Source organism: Erigeron canadensis, chromosome 8, assembly GCF_010389155.1.
Source record: "Erigeron canadensis isolate Cc75 chromosome 8, C_canadensis_v1, whole genome shotgun sequence".
NCBI lineage: Eukaryota > Viridiplantae > Streptophyta > Magnoliopsida > Asterales > Asteraceae > Erigeron > Erigeron canadensis.
The window spans coordinates 37461106-37480599 of record NC_057768.1 but is presented as its reverse complement, the minus strand read 5'-3'; the positions used below and the strand labels follow the sequence as shown (position 1 = coordinate 37480599).

General features: G+C 33.5%; 3 protein-coding genes across 4 annotated transcripts; 2 read left to right on the top strand and 1 right to left on the bottom strand.

Annotated features, from left to right (window-relative positions):
- Positions 1-1761: 1761 nt before the first annotated feature.
- Positions 1762-4241, top strand: LOC122611373. The gene is made up of 8 exons (XM_043784396.1): positions 1762-2183; positions 2300-2352; positions 2840-2899; positions 2987-3064; positions 3191-3320; positions 3406-3458; positions 3558-3713; positions 3863-4241. Exons 1-8 carry the CDS (start codon positions 1844-1846, stop codon positions 4004-4006), a joined length of 1014 nt encoding a protein of 337 aa, XP_043640331.1. The 5' UTR covers positions 1762-1843; the 3' UTR covers positions 4007-4241.
- A 606-nt stretch (positions 4242-4847) lies between these two features.
- On the bottom strand, positions 4848-9590 carry LOC122578432 (phosducin-like protein 3). Of its 2 annotated transcripts, none has more exons than XM_043750393.1 (5): positions 9485-9590; positions 8580-8836; positions 6445-6588; positions 6075-6280; positions 4848-5188 (listed from the first exon to the last, which is right to left on the bottom strand). In XM_043750393.1, the coding sequence occupies exons 2-5, from the start codon at positions 8822-8824 to the stop codon at positions 5028-5030; spliced, it is 756 nt and encodes a 251-aa protein (XP_043606328.1). In that variant the 5' UTR covers positions 8825-8836; positions 9485-9590; the 3' UTR covers positions 4848-5027. The 2 variants fall into 2 exon arrangements, with proteins under 2 accessions (XP_043606328.1, XP_043606329.1); XM_043750394.1 differs by having other exon boundaries at positions 9473-9581.
- Positions 9591-12203: 2613 nt separating this feature from the next.
- On the top strand, positions 12204-19282 carry LOC122610098 (transcription factor GTE9-like). The gene is made up of 10 exons (XM_043783092.1): positions 12204-13670; positions 13758-13806; positions 13926-14057; positions 16421-16497; positions 16598-16643; positions 16833-16916; positions 17000-17115; positions 17500-17566; positions 17666-17796; positions 18701-19282. Exons 1-10 carry the CDS (start codon positions 12471-12473, stop codon positions 18977-18979), a joined length of 2181 nt encoding a protein of 726 aa, XP_043639027.1. The 5' UTR covers positions 12204-12470; the 3' UTR covers positions 18980-19282.
- Positions 19283-19494: the final 212 nt, after the last annotated feature.

Sequence of the window (19494 nt, the reverse complement as noted above, 5' to 3'; positions counted from 1 at the left end):
CATACCTTTCAGTTTTTTATTGATCTGTTAGAAAAAATAAATCATAGCCTAAATCAACTCATTTATAAAAAAAAATTAAAAACAAATCATAGCCCAAATCAACTTTCACTAGTATATGAGTCAAATTATCTACATCTAGTTATGGGTTTAAACTTTAAAGTCCCTGAAAACCAACCTCGGGACGCATTCTTGAAAGAATCAGTGCACAGAGTTCAAATTACGTAAGAAGTAAACAAAAATGGACACTAACTTTTTCACCACCCTAAAAGTAACAACTCTCAATTCGTGTAAACAAATGAGAATAATTTGCCTACATAGCACACGGGGAGATTACAATCAGGATATATAGTTAGCATCTAATTGGCGCAAATTAATTATGTGAACATTTATATTAAAACCCAATTGATCATAGCCACCATGTGATAACATGGGTCCGCATATGAAAACTATAAGTAACAGGTTCAAATCTTACCAAAGGTAAGAGGGGAAACGATATTTATTGACTCATGTGTGAGAATGGTGAGTCACCGGACATGAGTTTTATGTTGTGTCCGCTCTGGGTTTACAGGTTCAAATCTTGCCAAAAGCAAGAAGGGAAAATACATTTAGTGACTCATGTGTAAGAATGGTGAGTCATCGGACATGAGTTTATGCTATGTGTGCAAGACGATACATATCCATTTAATTTTTTAAAAACATTTATATTAAAAAAAATAATATAAATAATATATATATATATATATATATATATATTTGTCTAACACTTGGGGACGGCAGAACTGACAAGAAGGAGAGTATTTTTATTATTGAATTAGATTAAACCCGCACGATGTGCGGGGAAGACTAAAAATATAAATAAAAAATAATAATAACAGATAGTTACATTATTATTTAAAATTTATGATAATATAAAAAACTGTCAGATTACGACTGATGCAAACAATAAAATTATAGTTTATGAATAAATGATGTACGTCATATATGTTAAAGCATGACTAATGAAACATAAATATTAATAAATCATAAATGTCTTTTTTATTATGTATATTTATAAAATATAATATAATAAATATTTTTCAAACAAATAAATATAAACATAATATAATAAACAATCTCATTTGAAAACACGATAATTATCATTGAATTATTAAAAAACATATAGAATATATATAAACATCTCTGTACTCGTATTATAAAAAATAAAAAATAAATATTAATGATTAAGATTATGATTGATGATTATGATAACATAAATGTAACGACTTAAATGAAAAAATGACAACCCATGAAAAATCTAACATGACAAAAAACAAAAAATGCTATATTAGAATTAAGGGTTTTGCTAAACAAAGTCCTAAAGGCTTTTGTTAAGGTGCATTAATTAGTTGTACATTTACCATAAAATTCAGAGGACTGACATTTAATATGAAAGTGTACAACTTTTTTATGCACGTTAAGTAAAACCCTAAGGGCTTACTTTAGCATTTTCCTAGAATTAATTACACAAAAAGAAGATGCATTATATATTTTAAAAAGTTTGCTATAGTTCAGATGACATATTAAAATGATATATTTAAATTCAAAAGTGACGTGTAAAACTTGAGAATTAAAAAGGATAAGTTTTTCTTATATTTTAGAAAGATTTTCCTATAATAAACAAAATAAATCACAAAATTACACGTAAGAAAAAACTTAGTTGTCAAATAAATAAAATAGCCACAAAAGCATTTACATATTCTCTCGTTGTATAGTGAGATATTTCATTTTCATTTCTTATCCCTAAAAGATAGATAGACAGATATCCTCCTCCTCCTCCTCAAATCTTTAGTGGCATAAATTGAAGATGGTAAGATTACTTCTAACAACCACAATTAACGGTTGCAGTTGCAGTAGTAGTAGTAGTAGCATATCAGCTCCCACCTGCAGGGTCGTGATCCCATCCAGGTGTCATAATTACTATCACAAAAAATTCTCATTTTCTTTTGGATGGAATTCATCAAAACCTTCCCAGCTCTCCCTCTTCCTATTTACCAACATATCAAAATCCCGAAAGCTTTACGCAGTGCAGGAAGAAGAACAACAACAAGTGGATTATCAAGTATTGACTGCTATCAACACCAAGTATAATGACATTCTCATCCTGGATACTCCTGATTCACGGATGCTCCTCCTCGACTCTACTCGTACATATATTCCCTTCCTATCTCCGTAATTTTGTTTCTGCAATGTCATTATTTAGTCGATCAAACGACATCATCCTAGGTCCTAACTTCCTCTTCTTTTTTGCTATTAATTGCAGACAACGTTCACAGCGTTTATAACAAAGGACAAAAATGGACTGGCTCTTATTGGGTATATTTATATTCCTCCTAGCTTGCTTTCTAAATACTTGCTAATCTTCAAATCTCTACTAATAGTATTTTCCCACAAATTTATCAAACAGTTTGATATGTTTAAGCTGTATATTTGTCTAGATGACGTATAAATGCGACATGTTCCTTTTTGATTTGGTTCCATACAATCTACTCAGAAAAGACTGAAACTTTTTTCCAAAAGGCGGTTCAAGTTTGATTGACAGACTCAATTTAAGCAAAATTAAACAAACACTGCTTCACATTATTCAAAAATTAGTTGGTAAGACTTAACGGAAGCAGCGCAGGAAACCCATATGCTGTGTTAGATATGGATTTGAACAAAGAGTATTTAGAGAAAAAGTTCCTACTTAAACTTGCTTTAGTGATTTGCTAACTTTTAGTTAGAATATCTCATTCAGCATTTGGTTAACTAAATGTTAATTTGAGGTAAAATTTTGATTAGCCTAACATTTGTTATCATCCAGGATGAATTTGCAAGCTTGCCCGCTATCATTCCAGAAGGTCCAATTGCAATTTTTGGCTTGGTAAAGTTTTAGTTGTCTTGTGCCTTTGTATGTGATTATAATTAATCTGTTTGTTGTCAAGTCACCGAATATCTGAACTGAATTCAGGGTGGTGGAACAGCTGCACATTTGATGCTTTCCCTGTGGCCTTCCCTACAGCTACATGGATGGGAAATTGATGAAATTGTAATGTATCTTAATTCTTAACCCTGCTGCAAGATTCATTTATGTTTTCATTCTTGACCGCATCATCACTTGTGTAATTATATTATTGAATATGATATGATGATTTTCATATATAATATACTTCAGTTGATTCATAAATCAAGAGAACATCTGGGGCTATCTGATCTTGAGAAGTATACTGATGACGGTGGCATCCTTCATGTTCATATAGGCGATGCACTTTCCATATCGAGTGGTATTTGTGGAGGATATGCTGGTAAAGTCATCATCGTATATATCAGTGATTATCACATTAATATTTTTGTTTTGTTGTAGTTAAATTTGTTTTGATAATGTATCAGGTATTATTATTGATTTGTTTTCTGGTGGAGAGGTATTGCCTGAGCTACAAGAGGTATATGGATTGGCTCGATTGCTACTGCATAATTGAGTGTTCAGATTTGGTATTGCTTGTTTCATTAATGCATCTTTCTGTTATCTCTTGATCAAACAGGTAGATACCTGGTTGGAACTTAATAATAAGTTGATGGCAAATGGTCGAATCATGGTGAATTGTGGTGCTGCTAATCCATCGAGTGATTCTACTAGTGATGGCATCCTGGAGACGAATTCCACCTTGAACACGATGTGCAAAGCATTTCCCGGCCAAGTGGGTACATTTATTTATGGTTTTATTGCATTGTTTAAGATAAATGGTTTTTGATATCCTGCACGCACAACCCTGCTAGATAAACGTACTGACAACCTTTATTATAATCAACTAATTTATATCGAGACTGACAACTTGGCATTGAACAGGTAAATTGGATGAAGATGCCAAAAAGTGAGGGTGAGAATTATCTTGCCTTCACAGGACCTTTGCCAGACTTGACAATGTGGGCGGCTGATCTCCCCGATCCTTTGAGTTCCAGTGTTATGCGATGGACTTCTTGTTTCCCTTGACAACTTCTACTAGATTTGTGCATTTGATGAATGCATCATTCATTATTCAACTTCTTTTATTAGTTTGTTTCAATTTGGTGCAATAGAAATGAACCCAAGTAACCATATAACCAACTCACCTTGGATTTAAGCCATAAAACTAAGTCATGGAACTTAGATCCAGCGATATGAAACCAAAGTGTTCCCAACTTTTTTGTAAATCCATATATGCAATAAACTAATTCTTGTCTAGAAATATTCTTGATATGTTGGTGTAGATGCTGAAAAGAAATCAATCTGGTCAGACCAGCAAAGTCGAGTCGTGCTCAATGAGTGGAATCACGAAACAAATAGTTGCTTAAGCATGCAGGTTAAAAAAATGATTTATGGGTTTACTAGACCTCATAGTGATCATAGACAAGTTGTGGATTCGAATATCCAACACATGCAATTCAAATTCAAACAAAAAAAAAACAAAATTTGTATCTTGCAGATTGTTCATGTATATGAGACTACTTAATCCTTTAATCCTTTAAGAGATTATTACCTGTGAATGTAACTGATTATGACAAAATGTCTATGTTATGTAAAAATCTTGTAAAATATCTATGTGATGTAATGAACATTCAAATCTTGGTTGTTGGATGTACCTGGATATATGTGACAACTATATAAGCTGTCACGTGTAAGTTTTTGATTGGTTATGTACATCCAATAATCGTGATTTGAAAGTTCTTTGTATGAGATAGACATTTTACAAGAATTTTACATAACATAGACATTTGGTCATAGTTACTTGCATACATAGGTAATAATCCGATCTTTTAAATCAAGGTAAGAAGGTAAAAATACAATAAAGCGGTTATCCTTTAAACTATTTTCCATTTATCAAACTGGTTTACAAACTTGCATGCATGGTTCAGGTTTTGTGACCTAAAAAAAATACATAATTGGAAAAGCACTTATAGAGTTACAGAGACAAGAGAAACCACAACCTATAACTCAGGCATAAAGAAGAAGCAGCTCAAAAAGATCCCAATTTTTAGTCACTTGAAGACCCATCGTCATCATTTTCATATTTTGTAACCACTTTCTCTATGAATCTCCTTCTGACTCCTTCAAGAACAGCTTCTCTAGAAGCTTCACCACCAGTCTGTCCATCATTAAGAACAGGATCTGACTGACAAAGAACCAAAGCAACGCCTAAAAAATATACACCCGATGAGAGGTAAGCCAGGCCCATTAACAACTAATATAAAAAAGAGGAAATTAATATAAAAAAGAAAAACTTTTTTAGCCAAATAGTAGAAAAAACCTCTACCATCTTAACAGGAGAGATATGTTCAATGTTGAATTCAAGTATAGGATAGAAAAGAAGTTTCAAGCTATTCATCATTTGATATTTTAAAAAATGTGCAATTTGTATTGTACTCAATGGTGGTATGTAAGTCAGGAAGGTAAAGAAAGGTACTTCATCCAATGAAGTAGTTAAGGACCGAAATTTCGGTGTTTCGGTCAAGGACCGGTATCCGAAATAAGTACTTGAATTCAACATTGAACATATCTCTTGTATTTGGTACTGTTATAGGTATAGATGGCGAATTGGGTGGATTGGGTTAATTAGTCGTCTTAAGTTTGGTAAAGTTAGTTCCTCAGGGAAACCTTGGGTCAAAATGAACAAGTCTATACAGTCAAGGTCAGCTAAGTCACAAGTAATAGAGTAGCTCCACATTCTGTTAGCTGTTAGTGCCAATAGTCCATGTCGCTTATGGTGATTGGCCGGGCCAATGGTTGAGTCAGTTAGGCAATCTATATATATAGGGAGAGTGTCTGTAATGTTCATTATAACAAATGATTAATAATATTCCCAACTTTCCCGCTTTAGCTGTTCTAGTGTGGAATTAGGAGGTTCCAATTGGAATTGTTCTCCAGTTGTAAGAGATTACGAGGTATTCTAATAATCTCTTTCAAATCCATCATTATTTAGCAGTATCAGAGCTTTAGAGTCTCCTGCGAGCTTCCAATTTCTGACCATGACAGGTCCAAATAACTAACTTTTGCAAACAGAGAGATGGTGAAGAATTTTTACCTTCTGGAGTGCATCTCCGACCAAAAGTAGTTAAACCCACATAATTTGCCTTCACAGCACCATTATTGTAGACCAGCACAGTTGGAAGATTGCAATCAGGATAATTCGGAATACATTCAGTTGATATAATCTTAACAAACTTTGTTGCTGAGTACATTGTTGCTAGTTCTTCCAGACATTGCATCAGAACTCCACATCCAGGGGACCTATTTATAAACCATTGCCTATTATCAATAACACGCATATGCATAAAGCATACTACAAGCTAATGTATATTCATTTTTAATTATGAAGAAGATGAAACACTTGACACAAACAAGAGTTAAAGATGTAACAAATTCAAATAAATACAGGTAGTAGTAGTAATTACCCATCTTTGTATAAAATGACAACCACCCACACATCTGAAGGAGCTTGTGATACCTCACGCACAAAATCTGAACCAGAAATGGGTATGATCGACCCAAACTTTGCAATTTTCACTACTTGTTTCATCTCTGCTAGCCTCTTTCTCCTTCAAGAACACCAACAAAAAGATAATAAAAACCAAATCCAGTACTCAATACTCAAGTCGTATACTTGGTCCCTTTCCCTTATGAAAAAATTAACCCAATGCTACTTACATCAGTATAGATAGTGTTACTCTTTCTTAGAAAGGAATAGAGTATTGTTCATTTTAACCCAGCTGTTCCTTTGTACTATTTAATAGTATGTATGGGACAAAGATGGCAACTACTGATGAAGTGTTTGTTTTAGTTTATTGATGAAGCTTATGAGCTCTCAGATAGGGGTGTTCGCGGTTTGGTTTTTACCCGGTTAAACTGTAAACCGAACCGTTTAAAAAACCGAAAAAAACCAAACCGTTTTTGAATTTGGTTTTGGGTTTGGTTTCTAACCGAAACCGAATTATATATTCGGTTTTTGGTTTGGTCATGGGTAAAGGATAATGAATTTAGTTAAACTGAAAAAACCGAATAACTTATATTACTATTATGTATTATTAAAAATATTTCATTAGTATCTTTTTTTTATGAACAATTATTAATGTATTTTTTAATTTTTATGTCTATTTGTTTATTATATTACGAGTAACATTTTTCTGAAATTAGATAAATTTAATTTCGATGAATAATTTTTAATAATGATGTCAAACAAGAGTTTAGTTGTTTCACTTATGTTATTTGTTTATCCATATGGTGCTTGAAGTCTAAATTTACTACTTTGGTGAAAATTGAAATTATGAACCAAATTTGGTTAAACACAACTTAGACAAAAAGAAATGGTAAATTTGTGTTTTTCATATTTGGTTTTTTCGGTTTTAAACCGAAACCGAACCGAATTCTAATTTGGTTTTCGGTTTGGTTTTCTATTTTGAATTAGGTTTTGGTTTTGAAAAATAAAAAAAAAAAAACCCGAAAAAACCGAACCAAATAGACCAAATAACCGAAAACCGAACCGATGAACACCTCTACTCTCAGATGTCATAATACGCTCCTTTTAAGTATCAGTCTAAGCATAAGAGCTTAAACTTTTCAGCTTATTGGATCCCCTTTTCATAAGCTCTTCACCGTGGTCGTACTGAGCTTATATTATTCAAATGTCAACCATGTATTAGCCGAAATGTTTAACATCTTGTAACTTGCAGATTCATGAGTGCTCTATACAATTTACTTAACGGATCTCCTGACAATGCGAAATTTGAAGATGACTCTCAGGCAATTTTATAATCAATCTTATGCATTATTTATTTACAATGGACAAGTTGATTTATAAACTCGTTAAGCAGGTATCATGCATGATACACCTATATTTCCTTGCATTCTGCATTATGTTTCTAATTTAAAGGTTCTAACGTTTAAATGCTCTTTTTAAAAGCAGCTTCAAAGTGTGGTGGGTGATGAGATGGACAACAAACTACTTCAACTATACGAGTATGAAATATCTAGGAAAGCTGATAAAGTTTATTTACAGAGATGCACACTCTCTTAATGACAATAACATATACAATGTGTAAATCTTAATTTTTGTTTATTATGAATCGGCATATAGGCTATTCATTAATTTTTTTCTTCATTCTACTAATTAGTTGTAATCGGCATTCATCTGGTCCATCTCGTTAAACCATCCAGCTGATAAATTATGGTGATGAAAAAGCCTGAAGTGGTTGCAGTTTCTGTGGATCCTAATTTTGCAGATTATATTTACAATGATTTCTTTTATTAGTTGTGCCTGGAAGAAAGCAAATTGGCATCATTTGACGCAAACAGTGTGGCTCATAGCGATTTTCATGAACAGGCATGAATTCTAAAAATAAGCTTACCCAAACTCCCCCAGTGAAGCTCTCGGCTAATGGCAGAAAGCAAAAATGATTAGGGGAAATGAAATCTATCACAAGACCCTAATTAACTTAAAGTTTTGCAGATCATAAGACTTACAAAGCTAAATCTCTACATTTGAAGCTAATGCCCTAACGTTTGTAAATAAAGTCATAACTCGATAAAGTACCTGTACTCTTCGAGAAACCGATCGTCATCTAAATCATCCTCTAAATCTTCGAGTTCCTCTTCAGTCTTGTGATCAATCCAATTCTTATCTTTAGGTTTGGAATCTTCATCTTCTGCAGGCGTAAACGGGTCGGGTTTGAAAACAGGAGCTTTAGGAGGCAAATTTCCAAGCTTTCTTTGGATATCATCCCATTGTGTTGATGTCCCTTCTAAATCTTTGTAAACAAAATGGTTGTTTATTGCCATTCTTCTTTTTTACTGTCAACATAATTAAACCAACCCCTTTTAAAAGTAAGTATAAAAGTTGTAATCTTTACATAGCTAGTAATATATTGACGCCTAAAAAACAAATCTTACATGTATATATATACACAAACACACCAATATATATAAAGATGATATTTTTCTTGATAATAACATGAAAACAAGAAAAGGGCTTGATTTTAAAGTGAAAATTCAGATAATGTAACAAAATTTATGGAATTTTGATACTTGGATGGGAGATGGTCCCAGATTATAAAAATTCAATCTTTAATTGATAAATGCAAGATGGAAAAATAAAAAATTCGAGAACCAAAACTTACGAAAACAATAGATTTGAAAGCAAATCGGAATACAGACCAAAGGTAATCTTACCTTACCTTACCTTACCTTACAGTCAAAAAAGAAAACAGATCTTTGATTATTAAAAAGATAAGAAAAATGCAGGGCACAATGGCTTGAGTTTCGTATGAGGGTGTTCAGGGCGTGGCACAGCGGCCCCGAACACCTTCCCATCCGGGTCCCTTTCGGCATCAGGGTTCGGCACTCATTTGCCGCGTTCTTTGCTTGTAGATTATTTTTTCAGTTTTGACCATTAATAACTTAGAAAAAAAAACAACAGAGATTACTTACTGTAACATATACCTGAGATCGCAAAGAATGGAATCGGAATGGTGGTGAAATATCAGTTTTCCTTTTTTCAGGATGTAGAAGATGAAAGATATGTGAAAGTAAATGGGTTTAGGTGATTACTTTACCATCCACTTTTTTTTTTTTCCTCTAGGCATTGTATTTTGAGTAAATTGCATCTATAGTCATCATCTTCAGTAAATATCCTTTCTTGACTTCAAACTTTATTTATACTTGTAGACGTTTACATAACCATCTTTGATATAATCCTAACAAAACAACAAATACTTCAAGTTAGAAACACTACTTATAACATGTTAATATTGTCATTATGATATAAAAAAAGTATGAAGACATGTTTTTTCTTAATTGCTAATGTAGTTATATATTGTTATTAATCTAGTGTAATTAAGGGATATGATTATAACACTTGGAAATGAGTTTGGGGGTACGGAGTGTACACCCATCAAGTAGATGGCATCTCTGACCCAAAAGTTTTGTAATAACTGATAGACATAACTATAACGTTTTTTTACATGAATTCTAAATGTGAAATTGCTATCATGACATGATTGATATTTACGTGTAGAAATTTGATAGAAATACAAATTTGAAAATGGAAAAGTGAATCTGTAGGTAACTGTGTCTTGCTTTGATAAGGAATATAGGCACATGATCTAAATTCTTATTCACATTTCCATTTTGTCAATTCCCTGTATAGTGAAAAAGAAAATCACAATCATGCTGTCAATTTCTATTCTTCATTTCACATGGAAAACTCATATATGATATTATATTATATGTCATCAAACATATATGAAACTTTGCTACCTCCTATAAATATGTCCATGCATAAACTGCATGGGATATGAGAAAACATATACATAAACTTTGATCTCTTTCAGTTATTAAATCCCTTTGGTGTCTCTTATAGAGAATTGATACGTGAGAAAATATATACATAATACGAAATATTCTATAGCGAACAGGTTCTAAATCTCTGCCAAAATCTAGAACATTACTCTTTGTATTATCCCAAAACAAAACTCGTGTAACCGAGACAGTTAGGGTCGATTTGTTGTTTTCAGAAAGTGATATCACGATACAAAGAGATATCCAGTTATTGATTTCTTACCCTTGTAACTTGAATTTCCCCAACAATCGAAAACAACAATTTTACTGAAATCAATGGCGTCTACGATGAAGCATATGACTGCTAATTTCTCCAAGCTCGATAAGTTTGAAGGAATGGATTTTTGTAGGTGGCAAAGGAAGGTGCACTTTCTCCTCACCACCATAAAGGTGGTTTATGTGCTGAGCACTCCTTGTCCAGAATATGGTGATGATGCTACTGTTGATCAAATTCGAAAAAGAAGCAAATGGGAGAATGATGACTACATTGCTCGAGAATTAATCCTCAATGGTATGTCTGATGCTCTTAGGGTGATTCTACATCCATAGCAGGTCGACACCAATAAAATGGTGAAAAATAATATGACGTTAAAATAAGGTTCTGGATGATTCTGCATCTTGTGATAATATCTGATGCTCTAATTCATAACTCTTAACTTAACTTTTTGAAATTTTTAGATAACCTAAATTTAAAAAGTTTAAGAAAACTATTTACATGTATGCATAAATTATAACTTTTCAAAAGAAAAAAAAAATCAAAATGTGTGTGAAGTTCATTTTTTGGTTTATATTCATGTAAAGACTTGTCTCAAAAAGAATATCATGATTTATTTGCATTGCATTTGGTTTTTTTTTTTTTTAATGGCTTTGGTCCATTTTAGTTCTTTTTCAATTCCAAATGCACCAAAGTCTTATAATTATCTATAACAAGATGAAGAAATAATAAAGAAAAACAAAATTATAATAGCACAAAAACATACAATTGAAGATTTATGCAACAAAAAAGTATGTAAAACATGTACAAGTGTATGAAAGATCCTAATGAAAAAACACATGCTTTAAAAATGTACAATATAAACTTTTAAAAATAAATTAAAACTTAGTTATATAATCTCAATTCTGAAACACCAATGCAAAAACATAGTCAACAGTGCAATTTACTCAAGAAAAGAAGTATATATAGTACAAAAATAATACGAGTAAATACCGTGAAAAAACCAAAAATAAATATATTATAAAGTCAAAGGACTGAAAATAGCGCCTCAGTTTGAGGACCAAGTCACTGACCGCCATTATTGCACGTGACATACGTCACATGGGCTGAGGGCCTCTATCTCTATCACCACTTGTATCTGTATCTGTATGTATATATATATCTATAGATCTAGAAAAACACATTCACATCATAAATCAACGGCCCTCATTCATTCATCCTCAACTACTCTCTTCATCATCATCATCCCCTACATATATCTATCTAAATTTAAAATAAATAAATTATATAGATATAGATATAGATATTTAATTTCTATAATTAATAAATAGGTCGATACAACAGCTTCAATTTGCTTTCTTTCTTTCTTTCTTTTTGTTTGGTTGGAATCCGTGGCCCTTCTTGTATCAATTTCTAGGGTTTCGATTTATTCTTTTTTCAGCTTCAATTTCCACTGCAGATCTCATATTTTTCTATTCATTTAAAAAGCTTGCTTTTGGTTTCAATTCAATCTTTTAAGGTGAGATTAGCATCAATTCTTCTTATTTTTTGTTAAAGTTTCGAACTTTATATAATTCTTTGAGTAATTATATTAATTTTTTATTATATATATCTGTATGTATTGAATTGAATTTGTATATGAATTTATTGATATTAATAAGGTCTGGAATATGAATAAGAAAACCCTAATTTGAGATAGGGTATATATATATAGATATATACACATGCATATATAGGGGTATTAATTGATTGGAGAGGAAATTGGGATTTGAAATAATGGATCTGAATGTGTGAAATCGGCCTTGTGGTGAAAATTCAGGGGCTTTTTTGGGAAAAGTATAATTGGGGATTAGGGTTTGATTGAATATCTGAAATATGTCGAAAAAGGATATGTTTCCTGATGCGTATTCCGGTGGATTTCCTCCAAATGATGAATCGGAAGGATCTGGTTGTTCTGGCCGTGTCGATATGGATGTTTCTGGTTATGGGGAGTCAAGTGGGTATAAGAAAAAATGGATAAAGTTGAGTTCTGCATTGCATGATGGATTTGGTGTGCCAGTACATGTTGTGCCATTAACGAAGATGTCGAGTACGGAGAAGAAGAATTGGTTGTTTCGATTGAGAGGTGAGCTTGATCAACTTAGGACGTTTCAGAAGAGAGTGGATGTCGATAAGGGTCAGTCTCAGGCTCAAGTTGTTGCAATGTCATCTTCTAATGACATTTTTAGCTCCAGTAATGTTCAAACTGTGCGCCAAACGAATGCGAAGAGATCTGGTGGTCCTGGGAAGAGAATTGACCAGAAGGGCCAAAAGGCAAATCGTGGTGTTATGGGGAGGTTTCAATCTGTTGGCCAGTCTACTCCAGCAGGGGCTTTTAGTCCGATATTGAAGAAGCAATGTGATGGCTTGTTGAAGAAGTTGATGACTCATCCACATGGTTGGGTATTTAATAACCCTGTCGATGTTGTTACTTTGAAAATACCGGATTATTTTGATGTAATAAAGAATCCAATGGATTTTGGGACGATAAAAGAAAAACTCAGCTCGGGGAAATATTCAAGTCCGCTTGAATTTCTAGCTGATGTCAGACTTACCTTCTCCAATGCCATGACCTATAATCCGCCAGGCAATGATGTTCATGTCATGGCAGATGTACTTAGTAAATTTTTTGAGCTAAGATGGAAGCCCATTGAAAAGAAACTCCCTGTGAATAGTTCTCAACAACCTCCGCTTCATGAAGAGATTGATTTGCTTAAGCCAGCCCCCCCTTCAAAGAAGAGAAAAATAGCCACAATACAACAAGAAGCATTGCCAGAGCCAGTTAAGGTGGTGATGAGCAATGAAGAAAAGCATATTTTAAGTAGGGAGTTGGAAGATCATCTAGCAGATTTGCCTGATAAGATCATTGACTTTTTGAGAGAACACAGCTCGAATGGGAATGAAGGGGAAGAGGATGAAATTGAAATTGATATAGATGATCTCAACGACGATACCTTGTTTAAATTACGCAAGATGTTGGATGATCATATACGAGATCAACAAAATCTTGGAAAGGCAGAACCTTGTGTCATTGAGGTATGTTATACTTTGAAACGTTAGATAATTGCTCATATGAAGTTGCTGAGATCTTACATATCTTCTTCCTTTTTTTTAATGTTACAGCTGCTACATGAATCAGGGCTTAGCAACTCAACTATGCAACTATATAGAGGTTTATAACCGTTTTGTTTCCTTTTTAAATCGCCTTCTACGGATATTTGGTAACTTAAGAGTTCAGCATGGATTTTCTTGACCTAGCCGCTGTTGGTATGTTATCTTTGTGTACTGCAGGGAATGATCCCGTGGATGAGGATGTAGATATTGGTGGGAATGAGCCCCCTGTTTCAAGCTATACTCCAGTTGGACAAGAAAAAGGAGCAAACAAGAAAAGTGACACGGGGATGATATCAAGAACCTCTAGTGGTACTTATACTACTCTTTAATACAATGAATAAAAGTAAAATTCTAATTTGCTGCAGTACGTGTGCTATGGATTTGAGTTTCATGCGAACACTTTTAATGCTTACTGTTTCAAAATATAATTTGTTCATTATAAAGTAAATGTTTAGTGACCCCTAAGAAATTTGTTAAAAGCAAACATCGTTTTTAAGAATGGTTCATACAATTGTGTTTTGAATAATGGCATTGCAATTTAGAGTGGGAATGATAGTGCAAGTAACATGTGCGAGGGAATGATTGTGGAAATCTCATTAGAGCATAAATAGCTTTATCGTGATTCTTATTGGCACTTAGACTAAAACTAGTAAGCTTAAACTAGTAAGCTTGGGTAAGCTTAAACTAGTAAGCACCATGGCATCTTAAAACACTAGTTTTTAGAGGAGGAGAGATATCTTACCATAAGTCACGGATAAAGGAAAAGTATAATAAATTATAAATGGTAGTGAACAGATTATGTCTAAGTTCCTTTCTACTTTGTAGCCTGGTAGGAACTAAGGTTAGAGAGGTACTTGTGGTTAGCACAGACCTCATCATTTACAGTGATCCCTTGTTGAAACAGAGGTTATTCTCATATATTTATGCCTTAGTCAGACTTCTATGTTGATTTGTTTTAAGGCCCGAGTTTCTCATTATAGAAGATGATCACTTTAATTTATTTTGTAAGTGGTTGGGCGCATGCTAGTTTATGAATGGAAGCAGTTCAAATACTATTCATGTGAAGATGATATTTGACCAGTGTTTTTAGATTTTATAGGTCAGGTTAATGCAAAAGTTGTAAAAACATGATTGTTTTGTAACAATTTTGATGATATTTGACCAGTGTTTATGACATGTTTGATGCTATGAACATGCTACTTGACTTACTAAACCATGCTCAGTGGTATGGATTCAATGTGTGTTTTGCAAAGCAATTTTTTTTTAAAATTTAATCTCTGCATGTCTATCTGCCATGCGCATGGAATTTGGTACTTGTTGACGCTTCAGAAATATGTTGTCAAAAAGAAAATTCGTAAGGCAACCTTATGGAATTTGGTACTTTTTGACGCTTCAGAAATATGTTGTGAAAATGGAAATTCAGAAGGCAACCTTTTTACTGTTTGCTAGTTAAGGACTTAGAACGTTTCAAAATGTCCTCTCTCCTGTCAAAGTTAGTCAATAGGAGCATCTGAATGGCTCATTTTTTGTGTATGTATATGTAGGAGCTTCCAAGTATAATTGCAAAAAAAAATCACGAACAGGAGAGTGTCTGTTGAATAAATTATCTTTTGAGAATTTATTAATGTAAATATTTTGAAGATAAAGAACAAGACGAGTTTCTTCTTACCCACCCTCAACCCTGTTATTGAACCAGTTTTACTATCGTCACTATTATTTGTCTCTTGGTTCTAGTTTTCTGATTCCGCTTTTGGTTGCTTTCCGTTTCACATATTGAGAAAAAAGTCTGACAAGTAGCTGGTTTTGAAGATATTCATGTTGTGCCTTCTAATTGTGGATAAAGGGTTTTCTCTTTTTTGACAGTTTTCATATTGAGATTCTTTTTACAACTTGTAGATTCAGAAGCAAACACTTCTGTGTTCAGTTTTATAATTTTTAATGTGATAATAATGACTACAATTTAACTGTAAAATTTTGCATTTAGGAGTTTCTTCCTTTCCTTTCAACTTAACTTTTTGATTTGACCCGACCTGATTAGTGAATGCTTTATAACTGCTACCTGTATTAGCCATGGACAGTGATGGTTTTTGTGGTAGAGGGCAGCAACCAAGTGCTCTTTATTTTCTAACTTCCCTAGTTACCTGTAGTTTGGAGGAGCCTGTTTTGAATGATCTTTCTATTGAATGTAATTTGATCGCGCACGCTACGAAATGAAAGCATTATATATAACAATGCGATATAACTTAATCTACCTGGATAGGGAGCCCAACAGAAATTAGAAACTAAGCATGTCCCTTAGTGTCTTGATTTTAGATGCTTTTTTGAATACTGGTCATATTCAATTTGGTCTTTCATGTTGATGATTGTGTTTTCTTTTGAGCTGCACTAGTTTCTGATAAGAAAACTGGCTAGTTGTTACTATACCTCAAGTTATACTCTATATTTGCAGATTTTCTATATATAAAAAGTTGTGTTACAACACCTCAATTTTTGTGTTGCAATATTTATTAATGTTTCTTGCAGTTCGATTGATAACAGTGGTATTTATTTTACTATGCAGTGCATGTGCTGATGCACGATTGCTCTTAAATGCATGTACTTTTGACTTTATGTTGGCTATTAATATATATTCTGTGCAATAGTAAGTATTTATATTTATATGGTTTCTGCAGATACTAATTCTAGAAATGCATCTGAAAACGTACAAAATGATGATGTTAAAGCTTCTAGCCCATTAAAAGTGTCTCAGGTATTAATTATCTTCTTATTTCATTCTTTGCATGTTATGGGACGATTAAATGTTTTGGTTCCTTGTTGAGTAATATCAATTTTGTATATCCAATACACAGAATGATTTGGAGGACAAGGCTGGCACAAGCGATCTAATTGATAATCGTGAGTTTTTTTTATACCTTAGCTAGATTGTATTTCCCTATCCTCATGACTTCATTGGTCCACAATATTGGTTTTTTATTTGAACTGTTGAATAAAGATTAAAGAGTTCTTCACCTTTCTGTAAGCTTAATATCTCCCAACTTTTTGTATGAATTATTCATTTATGGCTTTTTTATGCATGGAATTCAGAGTCAGGTAGCGGGCTGGACCAAGTTGAGCACATGTCCCAACAGAAACCGAGTTCAGTTGAATCAGATAGCCAGAAGGATGATGGTGAGCATCATAGGTTATAAAAGTAGTTTTAGTTGATATGGAGTCAGCTAAGTCGCTAACCGCAATCCATTTGCATAATTTAGGGGATAGTGCCCCAAACTCGATGCCAGTTTCGCCTGGAAAGTTGTACCGAGCTGCTCTTCTGAAAAATCGATTTGCAGATACAATCTTTAAGGCTCGAGAAAAGACGCTTAATCAGGTTAGTTACAACATCAATGTCTTTGATTATTACATTGCTCCAAAGTTAAGAATTGGCAATATAGATCTGTTTATGGACACATCAGTTAATTTGAGTTATACTTTCTTTGATGTGTTAAATGCATAAATTTTGAAAAGGTGCTTCAAAACGGGTTGAATGGGTCAAGCATGATTTAGGCTGCCAAAGTTATAGAACCTCGTGGCTTTGGACTTTGGTAATATTTAACTTGCGAGTCATTAATAGATGTCAATAGAAGATAAGTAAAAAAGCCTTTTCAGGTTGGCTACCCTTTTGACCCAGTACCCAACCTGCCTAAGTTGCTTCTTTTGCCCCTCTATCTAGAATAGTCTGTTCTGATGCAAAAAGATAAATTTGATGTATCAGATTGAGAAGGGGGATCCTGAGAAGCTGCGCCGTGAGAAGGAGGAACTTGAAAATCAGAAAAGGAAAGGTTGTTAATTGGTCATATTTCTTGTTAATGTACTTATTATGAATTCATTTTGCTTTTGGATATGTCAACTGAAATGTAAGCTGTTTCGTTGTGAGCCAGAAAAAGCTCGGTTACAAGCAGCAGCAGAGGCTGCAGAAAATGCTCGAAGGCGAGCAGAAGCTGAAGCTGCATTGGAAGTAAAGCGAAAGAGAGACCTTGAAAGGGAAGCAGCTCGGCAGGCATTATTGAAGGTATCTGTCTATACCATGATCCATCATCATAAGAAACATGGGAGTAACATAGCTTTGCATTGCATCAAGCCTTATATAGTATAACATAGTGTAGTATCTACATTCTCATTTGCAGAAACTTTAGTTATTCCCTTTTTGTGTATATGTTAAATTCGTGAAAGTGGATATCCTTTGTGACAATATGGGTGGGTTGCATAAAATGAGTTTTGGTGAAAATTGGTGGGTTGGATATTGGGTCAAAATGAGTAAAGGTGAAAGTGCACCATTTTGAATCAGTCAAAGTGTGTATTGTAAGTTTATCCAATGCAAGTATTGCAAGGGATAATGCATGCAGAGGTATTCACAATGTTACACAAAGAGCATAGATTCTGATATTTGGGTGTTCTTGGTGTAAGTTTGTAATTTCAATTCTGTTCTGTTATTTGGGTAGCGCAGTGTATTTTTTTTCATAACTAGGTGGCCTACGTATCGATCATTATGGATAATTGGTACTAAAATTGTTGCAGTAGGTAATTTAGAAAATTAAGTAGAAGAAAATACAGTTAGATACTTCTTTATGAATAATTGATTATGGTTGTATTCATACAATGGCAATATTGTAATGCTATTAATTTAAATGAAAGATTCTTGAAGTTGGTGTTGTTTCGGCCTTTTGGATTAGTACAAATGTAGCAATGTGTGGCTTAACAATGGAATGTGAAATTGCCTTACCGGTTGAACTACCAGAGTAACATTAATTGTCTTTGAGTAACATTGTTTTTTTATTTTACCCAACTCATATAAAATTTAGATGGTGGCCAGATTTTGGCCAAAACTAGAATATGAAGCCTTTAGCTAAACTTGCTCAATATGCTTTTCTGCAACTTGTGACTTGAGGTAATTTTTTGTCTTTTTGTTTGTACAGGTGGAAAAGACGGTTGATATTGACGAGACTTCGCGTTTCATTGAGGACCTTGAAATGTTGAGGACCGTGAATCCTGAGCAGTTAGTAACTTCAGTAGACGAGACAATCCCTGATCATGGCTCTTTGGATGCGTTAGGCAGTTTCAATTTTGGGTCTAGCAATCCGTTGGAACAACTCGGCTTGTACATGAAGAGGGACGAACATGAAGAGGATGACGGTGAGCTCGAGCTGCCTAGCATTGTTCCAGGAGGGACCAAGGAGGAAGGAGAAATTGATTAAGCTTCAGTTATGGTGATTAGAAAGTTATTAGGATCTTTTATGTATAGAATGATTGGTGGCTAGTCAGCCTATAATCGGAAAGTGCAAAAAAAATGAAAAAAAAAAATTAAATGAAAAAAAAGCAAGTTATAGAATGATGATAAAACATTCATTTTCAGCTGTGGATTTGATTTTTGATTTCTGCATAGGTGAATGATGGTTTTCTAGTTATATTTTGTTTGTTGTAGACTTGTAATAACTGTATTAAAACATAAGTTGAGAATGTATCTGTATCTAACTATCTACCGCACTGTTTTACATTAACTAGGAAGGCTTTCCTTTTCTTTCCAAGAGCTCAGTTACATTTGCAATCATAATATTGTCAGTTGGAGAATGGAGTGTGTATCTATAGTATCCTAATGTTCTGGCATACTGCCATATACTGTATATAAAAGTCTTTTGACGCCGTTCAAAATAAATAAATAAAATAAGTCCTTTGACGCTGCAAACTATCAATTTCGATTTTAAAAGTGTTT

Coding starts and splice junctions, on each gene's coding strand:
- LOC122611373 (XM_043784396.1), top strand. CDS start 1,844: ATGGTAAGATTACTTCTAACAACCACAATTAACGGTTGCAGTTGCAGT. Junction 2,184..2,299: donor GCTCCTCCTCGACTCTACTC/GTACATATATTC, acceptor TATTAATTGCAG/ACAACGTTCACAGCGTTTAT. Junction 2,353..2,839: donor AATGGACTGGCTCTTATTGG/GTATATTTATAT, acceptor GTTATCATCCAG/GATGAATTTGCAAGCTTGCC.
- LOC122578432 (XM_043750393.1), bottom strand. CDS start 8,824: ATGGCAATAAACAACCATTTTGTTTACAAAGATTTAGAAGGGACATCA. Junction 6,589..8,579: donor CGGTTTCTCGAAGAGTACAG/GTACTTTATCGA, acceptor GTGTTCTTGAAG/GAGAAAGAGGCTAGCAGAGA. Junction 6,281..6,444: donor GTCATTTTATACAAAGATGG/GTAATTACTACT, acceptor GTTTATAAATAG/GTCCCCTGGATGTGGAGTTC.
- LOC122610098 (XM_043783092.1), top strand. CDS start 12,471: ATGTCGAAAAAGGATATGTTTCCTGATGCGTATTCCGGTGGATTTCCT. Junction 13,671..13,757: donor CAGAACCTTGTGTCATTGAG/GTATGTTATACT, acceptor TTAATGTTACAG/CTGCTACATGAATCAGGGCT. Junction 17,797..18,700: donor CTCGGCAGGCATTATTGAAG/GTATCTGTCTAT, acceptor TTGTTTGTACAG/GTGGAAAAGACGGTTGATAT.